This window comes from Macrotis lagotis, chromosome 1, assembly GCF_037893015.1.
Source record: "Macrotis lagotis isolate mMagLag1 chromosome 1, bilby.v1.9.chrom.fasta, whole genome shotgun sequence".
Classification (NCBI taxonomy): domain Eukaryota; kingdom Metazoa; phylum Chordata; class Mammalia; order Peramelemorphia; family Peramelidae; genus Macrotis; species Macrotis lagotis.
This window is the reverse complement of record NC_133658.1, coordinates 10,445,745-10,459,084: the sequence shown is the minus strand read 5'-3', so window position 1 is coordinate 10,459,084 and position 13,340 is coordinate 10,445,745. Positions and strand designations below refer to the sequence as shown.

The window sequence follows — 13,340 nt, the reverse complement described above, 5'->3', positions numbered from 1 at the left end:
GATAAATTATTCTCCCCCCCCCCTTTGCCTCTGGGTTGTTTTTCTACCTGCCCTGGCATCTTTTTTTCTCCCCTCACCTAGGTACATCTTTGCCAAGAATCTCTTTGAAAATGGCTTCCTAAACGATGTTGAGTGGGCTATCTATCAGAATTGGCATTCCTTCCTTCTCCAGGAATTTAGCAGCCGCACTCTCCTGGATGGCTTCATCTACCTGAAGGCTTCTCCCCAGGTATGAGAGCCCTGGGCTCCAAGAATTCCCAAGACCTGAGGAAAGTGGGAAGAAGGGGGAGCTGGGGGGGGGTGCCCATTGGGGTGGGAAAGGGCCTTAGGAACCTCTTCAGATGAATGAGGCAGGGTGGCAGACAAAGGTTCCGGATTTGAAGTCAGAGGACCTAGATTCAAAACTTGCTCTATTTCTTGGTTGAATGAGCTCAGGGCCTCACCTGTAAAATAAAAGGGTTAGACTAATGGCCCTTCTAGCTCTAAGGTGATAATCCTCATAGCTGATTCTATAGTTTCTAAAACCAAACCCCCTTCCTAGCTAGGCCCTCAGAATGAAGGAGGAGGAGGGGTGAATCCTGGTCTACATCAGAGCAATTGGAGCCTGGATTTCCCTTTTTGGCTCCTGGGACAGTGGGGCCTATATTCCATTGCCTCAGATTGCCCTGCAACCCTAGGGCATGACTCTGGGCTGCTTGGAGGGAATGGGTGGTGGGGGGAGGAGGGTTGCTCTTTCCTGCCTCCATTAACTATTCTCTTCCTTGCCTTTGTGATGCTGTCTCCTCTGCTCTAAGAAAGCTGGGCAGGAATAATTACCATTCCCAGAATTCCAGGAATAGATTAGCAAGTGAAAGCTAGGCAAATACTAGAATTCCCATCATAATAGTCCATGTTTAGGCTAAATCACTTAGTATTACTATTATTACCCCCATTTTACAGATAAGGAAACTGAGATTTAGATCACAAGTATAGTAATCATAAGAATAGAACCCTGGTCTTCTGAACTGACTATAGAAAGATGAGGCTAAATTTCAGAGATTTGGGCCTGACTGTGGCAAGGAATTTTAGCTCTTTTATAAAATAGGGAAGTTTCTGTAAAATGAAAGGTTAGGAGGTCTCCAAGGATCCTGGCCCACTTCTCAGATGTAGCCAGGACTTAATAAATGCTGATAATTGATTGATGAATTGTCTTCCCCTTTAGAAAGTAAATCCCTTGAGATTAGACATTTTCCTTTTAGTCTTTGTACTCTCAGAACCTCAATAATAATGATAATAAAGTATGTTGATTTGTTTGATCTCACAACCACCCTGTGAGGCAGCTTATTCATTTCCTCATTTTAAAGATGTGACTTGTTCATAGCTAGAAAGTGTCTGAAGCAAGATTTGATCTCAGTCTTCCTGATTCCAAATCTTTGCTCCATTTGGGGGTTATTTAATTGAGAAGGTAGATTGGGCCTCATTTAATTTTTGGTTATTGTTGTTCAGTCATTTCAGTTGTGTTTGACTCTACATGATTTCCTTGGCAGAGATACTGGAATGTTTGCTATCTCTTTCTCCAGCTCATTTTATAGATAAAGAAATGGAGGCAAACTGGGTCACAAAGCCAGGAATTATCTGAGACCAGATTTGAACCCAGGAAGATGAGTCTTCCTGACTTCAAATCCAGTATTCTATCTACTACTGAATCCTAGGGTTGCCCTCCTTTAATCCATACCTCCTTAATTCAGAATAAGAAACTGAGGTCCCTAGAAGTTAAGTGACTTGCCCAAGGGAATACAGCTAATAAACTCAGAGCCTGGATTTGTAGTCTAATCCTAATTAGAATCAATCAGTGAACATTTATTAAATGTCTGTTTGAGTTTAGGGGCAGCTAGGTGACATAGTGGATACAGTACTAATCCCACAGGCAGGTAGTCTCATCTCCCTGAGTTGAAATCCAGTTTCAGACACCTACTAACGGTGTAACCTTGACCTAGTCAGTATACCTTGGAGCTTCTGGTTCCTCATTATAAAATGAGTTGGAAAAAGAATTGGCAAACTACTCCAGTCCTGGAGGGGAAGAGCCATGTCCGGCCTCACTAACAGAGACTGGGATTGTTTTTTTAGGTATGTCTGAAGAGACTCCACCAACGGGCCAGGGCTGAAGAGAAGGGCCTCGAGTTGGCCTATCTCAAACAGCTTCACACTCAGCATGAAGATTGGTTTATCCATAAGGTGACTGAGTAAGTCAAATGGCCATCTGTCCCATGGACCACCCCCTGAGCAAGGACATACATCTTCTGTTAGGACAGGATTGAAGAAGGAGAGAAAGCACTGGTCTGAGAGTGAGGCTGGCCTGCATTTGATGCCCATCCAAGAGATGAAGAGCTAGAAAAGACCTTAGCTACAGATAGGTCCCATTACTAAATTCCACAGCTGTGGAAATTGAGAGGTCAGGTGACATGCATAGGGTCACCCACCTAGTTAATGACTCCAGGGCCACCTTAGAGGCCAGTGCATTCATTTTAAAGATGAGGAAACTGAGGCTTGGGAAATTAAAGTGATTTTCCCCTAGATTTAGCTCTATGAAAAAGAGCAAGTAAATTCACCTCTCAGTGCCTCTGTTTCCTAAGTTGTAAAATCGACTAATAATACTACCTTACAGGGCTACTATGATGGTCAAGTAAGATATAATAGAAGACATATAAAAGATTTTATAGCCTCAGGGGCCTTCAAATGGATGCTGGCCCTTAGGATTCCTTTTTTGTTGGTTGGGGACACCCCAGGAGCCAGACTTGGCCTAGCAGTTTCTAAAATTTCTCCGAAATGAGTGTCTGGAGATGGCCAGTCACTCCTTTGGTGGTTTCTGTACATTCCAGTTGGCTTCCTAATAGCTTTTCTGGCATCACCTAAAGTTTTGATCCTAGAATTTGTTTTGCAGATTTGACCTATCAAGTCTTTCCTTAATTCTGAACTGCCTTAGGAGAGCATTCATCCCTCCCCAGATTGGGTCTTAGCATCCAGATGTTGAAGTAAATAGATAGAGCACCAGGCCTGAAGTCAGGAAGGTTCATCTTCATGTATTCAAATCCAGCCTCAAACGCTGCCTAGGTGTGTGACCCTAGGCAAGGCACTGGGGTGACCTTGGATGAGTCACTTACATGTTACTCTTTCTGGGTCTCAGTTTCTTCATCTGTAAAGTGAACTTTAAATGGCAAAACCACTCCAGTATCTCTGCCAAGAAATCCTCAATTGAGGTCACAGAGTCAGTTGCAACTGAAAAATGAGTAGGCAACTGCAATGTCAGAAGACTCCCAAGAGCAGCCCCAACACAAAAAGTCTGTTTCCTTGTGGTTTGTGTGAGAAGTTCTTCCAATGGAGTCCCTGGAACCCTCCATTTCCAGTAGAAGGGAGGAGAATCCATCTCATCTAAGTCCTACATTGGATAGATGATGAAATTGAAACTCTGGGACCTTCAATGATTTGCTGAAGGTCACACATCTAATAAAATGGCAGGAGGCAGGATTTGAACCCAGGGCCAGATTGTTTCTTCCTGAACAGCCTTCCACCACATCCTGGAAATGCTCCCAACTGACTGTTCTGAGCCTCTCCCTCTTGTCTGGTTCCTGCAGGCTCCACTTTGAGAACTTGAAGAAGGCCCCTGTGCTGGTGTTGGATGTCAATGAGGATTTCTCTGAGGAGGCAACCAAACAGGAGGAGCTCATGACAAAGGTCAAAATAGCTCTAACTCTGATTTATGGTAGATTTTTCTCTTGATGGTGAGACTTCCCACCTGGTTAAACAAAGTTCTGAGCCCCCTGCTTTTCTCATGGAAGGGATAGTTTCTAAAAACAAACACTTGGAGATCCAGGCAATGGGTAACCTTGGATGAGTCACCTGCATAAATTACCCTCTCTGGGTCTCAGTTTCTTTATCTGTAAAATGGGGGGATTACACAGGATGACCTTGAAACTTCCTCCTAGTTCTGAACCTATGACCTGATGATCTCATGACCTTCTTGGGCTTTCCCCAGAAAAAAGAAAGGGCAAAAGACATAGAGTCACTTAGGAGGCAAGAAGATCTGTGTTCAGATCTCACCTTTGTACTTCCTGACTGTGTGAGCCTCCCTTTTCAGATCAGCCACTGAGGGAACTCCAAAACCCCTTCCAGGGCTAAATCTATAACAGTTCTCCTCCATCTGTGGGAACATGTGGCCTTGGCCAACTAGGTCAAAGAAAGAGGGGATGGATTTCCTGCTCCATCCAATGCCATCTTCTCAGAAGTGATTGATAAATAGAGCTGCCATCTTGCCTGTTGACTTCATCCATCAAAGCATCATGGCTCCCTGGATCCAGGCAGTCTGGACTCAGACCCTCTCTACTCCATCCTCTCTCCTGGCTCTGACTCTAGGCTTCTAAATGGCTGCTTTCTCTTTCTTCTCAATCCTCTGGGCTCTACTAAGATGTCTTTGGTCTGAAGAGTCTTGTCCTTCAGCCAGGATTCTATTCATGTGGGTGCTCTCAACTCTGTCTTAGGTCACAGATGACTTTGTCCCTGGTGATTGTGAGGTACCATGGCTGGAGAATTCATTCCCAATCCTGTAGCTGGTGTTGGCAATGAGCCTTTGTGAGCTCAACTCATTTGGCGCTCTGATAATGTATCTGTGGTGGACTCTACTCAAAGTCTTTTGGATCCACCTCTCAGGACTTGCCTTTCAAGAGCTCAGAGTCACTTATGCCCTGCAAACAACAGGCCCAATGAGTAAACAGTGACTAAGAGCCTACTGTGTGCCAATGATTCTGCTAGATGCTAAGGCTACAAGAAGCCAACCCTGCCCTCAAGGAGTTTACACTCTAGCCAAAGAGAACCTTGGTGGAGGGATGGTGTTCTCCTCTCCATGAAAATGTGAAATTGAATTTTGTTTGTCTCTTTTTCCCCAACAGGTAAACACCTTTGTAAAGAATCTAGGATGAAGCTGGGGTCCTGCTAGGCAGGATCTGTGGGCCTAGGCTGGGATTCTGATAAGTTAGTGCCTTTCTGAAGTTTGGAGAACCATGGCCTCTTTCTTTCCAGGCTCCTTTGCATCTGAAGAATTATTTGACTCTCAAGGGCTTACTCTTTGGTGACCATGTGCAGCTGCTCCAAGGTTCATTTTCCTCATCTATTGAATGAGGACATCAGACTCCATAGTCTCCTGGGCCTCTGCCAGGCCTCCAGCCCTGATCTGCTATCTCTGATCTCAGGACAAGAGGACCTCAAAGGGCCTCATTCAAGCTTTGAAGCTTTCCTTAAGTTCCTTTTTCTTCCATTTCATTTTATTTTCAGATCCAAATTCTCTCCCTCTATCCCCCCTCCCCTATCCATTTAAAAGAAAATAAATATTTCACTACTATGTAGAGTTGTGCAAAACAAGCATACCTTGTCCAAACAAAAGAGAGACAGAGAGAGAGACAGAGAGACACAGCAAGAGAATAGGCTTCCAATCTCACCTCTTGGGTTTTTCAGTCTCTGTCTAGTGGTAGACCAAAATTTCATCTTGAGTCCTTTGGAAACCTGGTTGATCATTGAGTTGCTAAATCTTGGAAGATCTTTTCCACAAAGGAGGACCTGGCTTTCCTAAATCCCATTAGTTCTCTATGTGCCAGATGACTAGCTTTCTCTGACTCCCATGGGTCCCTCCCCACATCAGAGCCAGGGAGCCAGACCCAAAGGACCAAGGCTGAGCTCTCCAGTTTGGGTATGGGCAGAATAAATGAAGTGGTTGGGCAAAAAGGTTTGAGCTGACACGAAATGAGACCACAGAGCAGGGAGATCATGCCAAGGCTTAGGACTTTGCTTCTCTACCCTTGCCCTCCACAAGCCCTAATGAAATGGGACATCTTGGAATGCTCTTATCCTTTCTTTCTCCCTTCAGTTTTGTGATTAATGATTTGCATTATAGAAATATACATGAGCAAGTCATTTATCCAGGCAGGGGTTTTGCAATGGATAGAACCCTGGATTTGTAGTCCTAGGGCAGAGAATGCCTCCAGGGACATGAGTTCTGCCATTTACCATCTGAGTAGTCTCTTACAGTTTACATCACTGTTCTGACTTCAGTTTCCTCATTGTAAAGTAAGGACTGATGGTCCTTTCAGTTCTAAATCTCTGGTCATCCTCTATTCCATTCTGATTTTCATTATTATATTTTTTATACATACAAATATTTAAATACATGATTGTAGCCAATATGTCTAGCATGTTCCTATTCCTTCCCCCCTTCATATTATTGTAAATGAGAGATATGAATAGAGTGTTAGACTTGGATCCAGTAAGATCTGCATTCAAAGGCTGCCTCCAACACTATGTTTATGCCCAAAGGCAAATCTATCTGACCTCAAAAAACACTAGAAATTTTATTTCATTTCATTTTTTTATAAATTACATGGAAAAACAATTTTTAATATTTTAAAAAATTTTAAGTTCCAAATTCTCTCCCTTTCTCCCCTTCCTTCTCCTTGAGAAGGCAAGCAATCTGATATAGGTTATACCAATGCAGTGGTAAAAGATATTTCCATATTAGCCATGTTGCCAAAAAAAAATACACAAAACTTCCAAGAAAAATAAAGTTTTGGGGCAGCTAGATGGTGCAGTGGATAGAGCACTGACGCTGGTGTCATGCGTACCTGAGTTCAAATCTGGCCTCAGACACTTAATAATTACCTAGCTGTGTGGCCTTGGGCAAGCCACTTAACCCCATTGCAAAAAACCTTAGGAAAAAAAAGGAAAAAAGAAAAATAAAGTTTAAAAAGCATACTTTTATCTGCATTCAAACTCCATTAGTTCTTTCTTTGCAATTGGAAAGCATTTTTTCATCGAGTCCTTTGGAATTGTCTTGGATTATTGGGTGGCTGAGAATAACTCATTCATAATTCATCATATTAGAATATGGTTACTATGTACAATCTTCCCCTGGTTCTGTTCACTTCACTTTGCATCAGTTCATAAAAGTCTTCCCAAGTGAAAGCATTCTTTTTGCCATTTTTTTATAGCACAAGAGAATTCCATGACAATCATATGTCACAACTTGTTCAGCCATTCCCCCAATGATGCATTCCTTCAACTTCCAATCCTTTGCCACCACAAAAAGAGCTGCTACAAATATTTTGGTACATTCAGGAAGGAACAGAAATTTCAAGGTAAAGAATATTACTGTACAGGTGAAACCACAGGTCTTTGACAGATTGACAAATTAATCTTCGATGGGTTTTGTCATACTTTGATGTATCCATGATTGTATAATAATCGCGGTAATCTCTTGTTTTTTATTTCATTTTTTCAATTACATGCTGTTAGTTTTCAACATCTTTTTGTCAGTCTTTGAGTTTCAGTTTTCTCACTCCCTTTCCTTCTTCCCTGTGACAGCAAGTAATTTGATATTCATGTATAATCATGGCAATTTGGATAACATTTTAATCAATAACCATATATTGAACACCTGCTAGGAACTGTGCTAAATGGTAGAGATACAAAAAGAAGCCAAGAACTGTACCTGCCCTCAAGGAGCTTTCAATTCAATGTTTGCGATAACTTGACCTCCCAGTCCATCAGTCTGAACTCCCATGACTGACTTCCATCTCCCTGTTGCAAAACTCACTAAAGTAGTCACACATTATAGCTTATTATCTCACTACATACTGAATCACCTCCATGATCTGGTGGGCTACAACCCCTTGTCATTCTGCCTGGACCACATCCTCATTCCTCCTAACCCTCTCCTTTCTCACCTCACCCTCTGATTCCTTAATCCCTCCCAATTCATTACCCCTGCTCTCACTTAAACTAGATGATCTCCAGTGTCCTTTCCAGATGGAAATCTAAAAGTAAGGCCAGAATTTCTTGTTTTACAACCTTGAGTTTATTATTTGTGTCTTGCCAATCCTTGGCTCTGGTTACCTCTACTATATAGTTTCTCCGTCCCTGCATCTAAGTTCCTGAAAACTGAAAACTTTGGCAGAAGTCAAGACTGACTGGGGCTACTCCAAATTCATGTGCTCTAACCTCAAGTGGATCCTCATTACATGTACTTTTTTCTTTTTATTTGACTGTCTCATGCCATGTCTTTATGCCCACAGTCACCCCCTTTCATCAATGCCCAAACTTTACACATCGAAACCTCATTCTTTCTCCACCTTCTCTATTCGCTAATACATCCTAGGTGGCTATCATTTTCTCAGTTAACCATCTTCCTTGTGTCTTTGATATCATCCCTTCCTACCTCTTCTGGGAGTTTGTCTCATCATTCAATCAGTCCTGAGTAAGATGATGAAAAAAAGAATTCATTGAGCCTTTTCTATATGCTAGAAAGACAAAAGGGATCTAGAAACTGGGGAGGAGGCCATCTTTGGGGGCAAACCAAAGTGAGAGTTCACTTCTCAGAGCTGTGTCCTTGCAGGGTACACATTCCAGTGAACAGGTTCTCCCTATCTACTGCCCAGGTCTGCTTAAAAGACAAACAAACAAAAACATCCCCAGCAAGCTCTCTGCTCTTTCACTTAATATTACAAGGAAGTGGGGTGGGGATGGCTCACATCCAGAATGAATGAGAAAAAAATGTGTAGGGCTAGGTGATGCAAGCAATGAATACCGCACCAGCCCTGGAATCAGGAAGACCTGAGTTCAAATTTAACCTCAGATGAACTTGACAGTAACTGTGAGACCATGGGCAAGTCACTTTACCTGGATTGCCTCATCACTCATCACCTCTAAAAATCTGGAGAGGACACACATATTCTCCAATGAATTAAGTGTTCAAAATCTTGTCACATATTAAGCAACCAGATTTGTTAAGGCTTATGATATAGTTCTGTGTTAAACATTGAGGAGGCAAGGAAAAAGCTAAAATAATCACCATTCTCAAGAAACATCCTGGAGAGAGAAAAGAGACCATGTGTCTAGAAACAGGCACATGAACTGTCCATACAAAATGGGCCCACAATAAGCTTGGAGGAAAAGGCTAGGAAGACCACGAGAGGCCTTCTGTAGAAGAGAAGATTTGATCTGAGTGGTGAAGGAAGAAAAATCTGGGAAACAAATGAAGAGGAGTGAGATGAGGCAGCTTTTCAGCCCTGATTGGACTTTTTGGACTTCACCTCCATGGACTAGCTGCCTTCTTGCTCTGGAACTTTCCCAAACACCTATGATCCTCTCATCCAAGGACATCTTTCTGACTGGGAGCCCCTTTCTCCAATCAGTAAGTTCCTTCCAGAAACTCCATTTGGAGAAAGACAAGCTTTCTTCACTTCCCTTATCTATTCACTCTCCCCCTCTCCAAGAAGACTACCAAACTTTCTCATCCCCCCCCCCCCCCCACACACACACACACTTCCCGGCTAAGAAGCTTTTCTCAGATGTCATAGAAAAAACTGAGAGCATTCATTATGGGCTCCCTCCTCTCTTCTTTCACTGGAAGCCTTCTCCAAGCCCTTAGGATTCTAATACCCTCCCTCTTTTTAAGGATTTCCTAATCATCCTATATATCTTTTTTTGTACCTCTCCCTCTGCTTGTCTCCACCACTAAATGGTGAGTGAGATTTGAGAATAGGGATTGTTTCTTGCCTCTTTTTGTATCCCCAGCACTTACTACATAAGTAGAGAAAGTGTTTAATGTTTGCTGATTGACCCAAAGGAAGAACCCTGGCCCCAGCAGCCAGTCTTTTTTGTTTTTAGGTTTTTGCAAAGCAATGGGGTTAAGTGACTTGCCCGAGGCCATACAGCTAGGTAATTATTAAGTTTCTAAGTCTGGATTTGAACTCAGGTCCTCTTGACTCCAGGGCCTGTGTTCTATTCACTGAGGTAGCCAGTCTTTATTATTCTTTCCCCTCCCCCTTTCAGCTCAACTTTTGGTGGTGTCTTCACCCATTAGACTGTAAGCTCCATGAGGGAAATGACTATTTTTCTTCTGACTTTTCTTTGTATCCCCAGCAATTTCCATAGTGACTGACACATAGTTCAAACTTAACAAATGCTTGCTGATTGACTTATAGAACTTTCCTGACTTGGAGAAAGCCAGGAAGAGAAAGTAAGATTGGATAGTTCTACACTAGAGTTTAAGAAGGGGGACAAAATTTAGGAAGGCTAAAAAGGTAAATGGAGGCCAAACTGGGAAGAACCTTAAACAGGTATATTAATGATATTGCAGAAATGAAAAAGTTATTAAGAGCGGTGAAAACAACAGAGTCATATTTACATTTTTGGAAAATCATTTTGATGACTGAATGGAAGATAGACTGGAGGAGAACAATTGGATTCAGGGTGGCTACTTAGGAGGCTTATTGTTATGGATACTCACTGTTCAGGAGAGGGGGGAAGGAGAAGAAGGGGAGAAGAAAATGTGGAACTCAAAAGTTTACAAAAATGTATGTTGAAAACTATCCATGGAATTAGGGAATTTTTTTAAAAGGAGAGGATTGATGGGGTGGTTAGGTGGCACAGTGCATAGAGCAACAGTCCTGGAGTCAGGAGGACCTGAATTCAAATCCAGTCTCAGACACTTAATAATTACCTAGCTGTGTGGCCTTGGGCAAGCCACTTAACCCCACTGCCTTGCAAGAGCCTTAAAAAAAAAGAGAGGATTGCTATAGGGTAGCTAAGAAGGGATGAGGCTGAGTGCTGGCCCAATCAGGGCAGAGAAGGAGATATGTCTGCACCTAGTAGAGAAAGTCATCCTTGAATCTTCCCTCACTTTTATCCCTCATCTCCAGTTAATTATCAAGTCTGAATGATTTCACTTCTTTGAACTTCCCTGATATCTACCTTCTCACTAGTCCCCTGGACACTATCAGGGTATTGGTCTCATTGTCCCCCAGAGAGTGTTTTGGGACTAATCCAACAGCCCCTTAATATCTTCCCTAACTCCAATTTATATTCTATTTAGCTATTTGAAGCAATCTTCCTAAGGAACAAGACCGATGGACCATTGCCCTCTTGCAAAGCTTTCATTGGCTTCTTATGGCCACTAGAATCTTGCAGCAAGTTTCTGGGCTTGGAGCTGAAGATTGTCAGCCATGACCTGGGTGACAGGGACCTTCTGAGGCCTCTTCCCCCTCACTCTCTATAGGTACTTTGTGCTAACAGAATACTAGATCTTTCCTAGGTGCCATATGGGCTCAGGTTCTTCTCCATGACTGGAAAGCCCTGAGTCTTTTCCTCTAAGGTTCTACTCCAAGTCATGGCACAGTGGAAAGATTCCCAGAGTCTGGATCCTAATTCTGGTCCTAATACTTGATCTATCAAAATCATTCTTTTCCTTTAAGGTTTTGTTTGGGTACAAGACACAATGGAGGGGACGAGGAGGGGAAGGTACTGGGTTCCAATCCCAGCTCTGTCACTCAATGCCTATGAAGCCTTGGGTCTTAGCTTCCTATCCATAAATGAGGGTATTGGACTTAAGCTATGATTCCATTGTTTTATGTGATTGGGGTAAAAGCTTTGCTATTTTGGGCTGGGGTGGGGGGGACTCTTTCAGGTCACTACTGAACTATATGGAGTTTTCCAGAATGTCCCCACTAGAGGGCTCATTGGGGAAACTGGACTCCGATTCTATACTTTCTGGATGGATTTCCCCCCAACAGCTAATCTGCTTGGGTGGTCATGGAACCAAATTTAAACATCCCAAGGTGGGAGAAAGGGTGCCACTTGGCAGCTCCCCAGAAGGCTGGTCAGTTGCAACCAACTTGGTCCTGGTTCCCCATGGGCTGGCTGCCCTGAGGAGGGAGTGGTTAGCTCTGCGGTGGGATGGCTGGATCCCACGCCACCAGCCTGGCTTCCCGACTCTAGTCTGGCTCTGGTGACGGGTGTCTGCTTTGCTCATTAGCGAAACAGCGGCCTGTGATTTGGCTCAGAGTTTTCAAGGCCGGATGGATTTCTGATCTCATGTTATAGACAAAGCAGAGGCCAAGAAATAAGACTCTGGAGGGCCCTTGCTGAGATCCAGGATGGAGCATCCACTCTGCTTTCCATTAGGCTGCCCACAGAGCTTGCTCCACTTGCCTCATCCTACTAAGGTCGGCCTTCGGACAGTTCTGAAAGGGAGCCCCAGACTGGGTCTGAGTCTAATTCCTGGCCCTGATTTATCATCTGTGTGACCTGGGGAGACACATTGTACTCAAAGGGTCTCTGATTGTGTGCGTGTGTGTGTGTGTGTGTGTGTGTGTGTGTGTGTATGGGCTTTTCTATGAGTGTGTGTGCATGTGAATGTGCATGAGTGCATGTTTGTGTGAGTGTGTATGTCTAAGAGTGCATGTGTGTGAGTTTGGGTGCCCTATTAGACTTGGACTCAATGTGATCTCTATATCAAGGGGAATCAGGATTAAAGATTTGAGTCTTAGAAAGGTTTCTACCCTATGGAAACAGGGAAGCAGAGACATACAGGAAGAGGGTAAGTGACATGCTCAGGGTCACTCTGGCAGGAAGTCACAGATCCAGGTTTCAACCCCACATCCTAAAAGCTAAAGCCCTTGCTAAGCAAATGGCCCTGGAAAAGTCATTTAAGTCCAGTGCATCTATTTTCCTTACCTGATGACCTGAGATGAATAACATCTATAGAAAGAATTCCTAACCTTTCTTAGGGAACAAGGATGCACTCGGAGGTCTGTCCAGTGAAGGCCATAGATCCCTTCTCAGAATGAGGCCTGGAAATCCCTAGGATTACATCAGAAACCAATGATATTGAAATTGCTGTCGGAATTTTTTTAAATCTAAATTCTTGTACTCCAGATTAAGAAGTCTTAGTGTAGCATTTATTCCTTCAGGTGATGGTGAGAATCAGATGAAACTCTATTCAAAGCATTTTTAACTCTCAAAGCCAGACCTATGCTAACTCACAATGTTAGTTGTTTATTTTTATTATTATCTCATGTTCCTCTTTTTCATGGTCATGCAATTTGAAGTGCCCCTGGAATAAGTGATTATATTGCTTTTAGGCTTTGATTTCATTGGCTCATTGGCATGAGGAACTAATTTCAAGACAGGTCAATCAGATCATAACGAAGGTCCCACCTTGCGTCCTGAAAGGCTAATTAAATGATTTGCTCCTGGTTTCCTGATGGGTCACATATGAGAGGTGAAACTTAAAGCTAAGTCTGACCTACCCCAAGATCAGCTCAGTAATCACTAGAATACCTTTGGACCCAACAGCCAAGACATCTAGGAGGGCTGTCCAATGAAAACCAATTTCTCATTGACAAGAAAATTAATATTTCATTTTCTAATATTAAGAAAACACAGAGGGTGGGGTGAGGATGATAATAGGAGTCCAATGCTGCAGAGTGCAGAGAGATCAAAGAAGGGTGAGGAATGAGCAAAGGGTAGGTCAGAATCTG

The 13,340-nt window shown here is 43.0% G+C and overlaps 1 protein-coding gene across 4 annotated transcripts in view; it reads left to right on the top strand.

Moving 5' to 3' along the window:
• The window catches only part of DGUOK (deoxyguanosine kinase), a 47,320-nt gene extending 35,930 nt beyond the window's left edge, over nucleotides 1-11,390 (top strand). For 2 of the 4 annotated variants that reach the window (XM_074195166.1, XM_074195168.1), the window contains exons 4-7: nucleotides 82-229; nucleotides 2,107-2,222; nucleotides 3,612-3,711; nucleotides 5,053-11,390. In XM_074195166.1, coding sequence (XP_074051267.1) covers nucleotides 82-229; nucleotides 2,107-2,222; nucleotides 3,612-3,711; nucleotides 5,053-5,151 — 463 coding nt within the window. In that variant the 3' untranslated portion in view covers nucleotides 5,152-11,390. Of the gene's footprint in view, nucleotides 1-81; nucleotides 230-2,106; nucleotides 2,223-3,611; nucleotides 3,712-4,922 lie in introns of all 4 variants that reach the window. The other 2 variants (XM_074195171.1, XM_074195170.1) reach the window with 2 other exon arrangements.
• The last annotated feature ends 1,950 nt before the right edge of the window (nucleotides 11,391-13,340 follow it).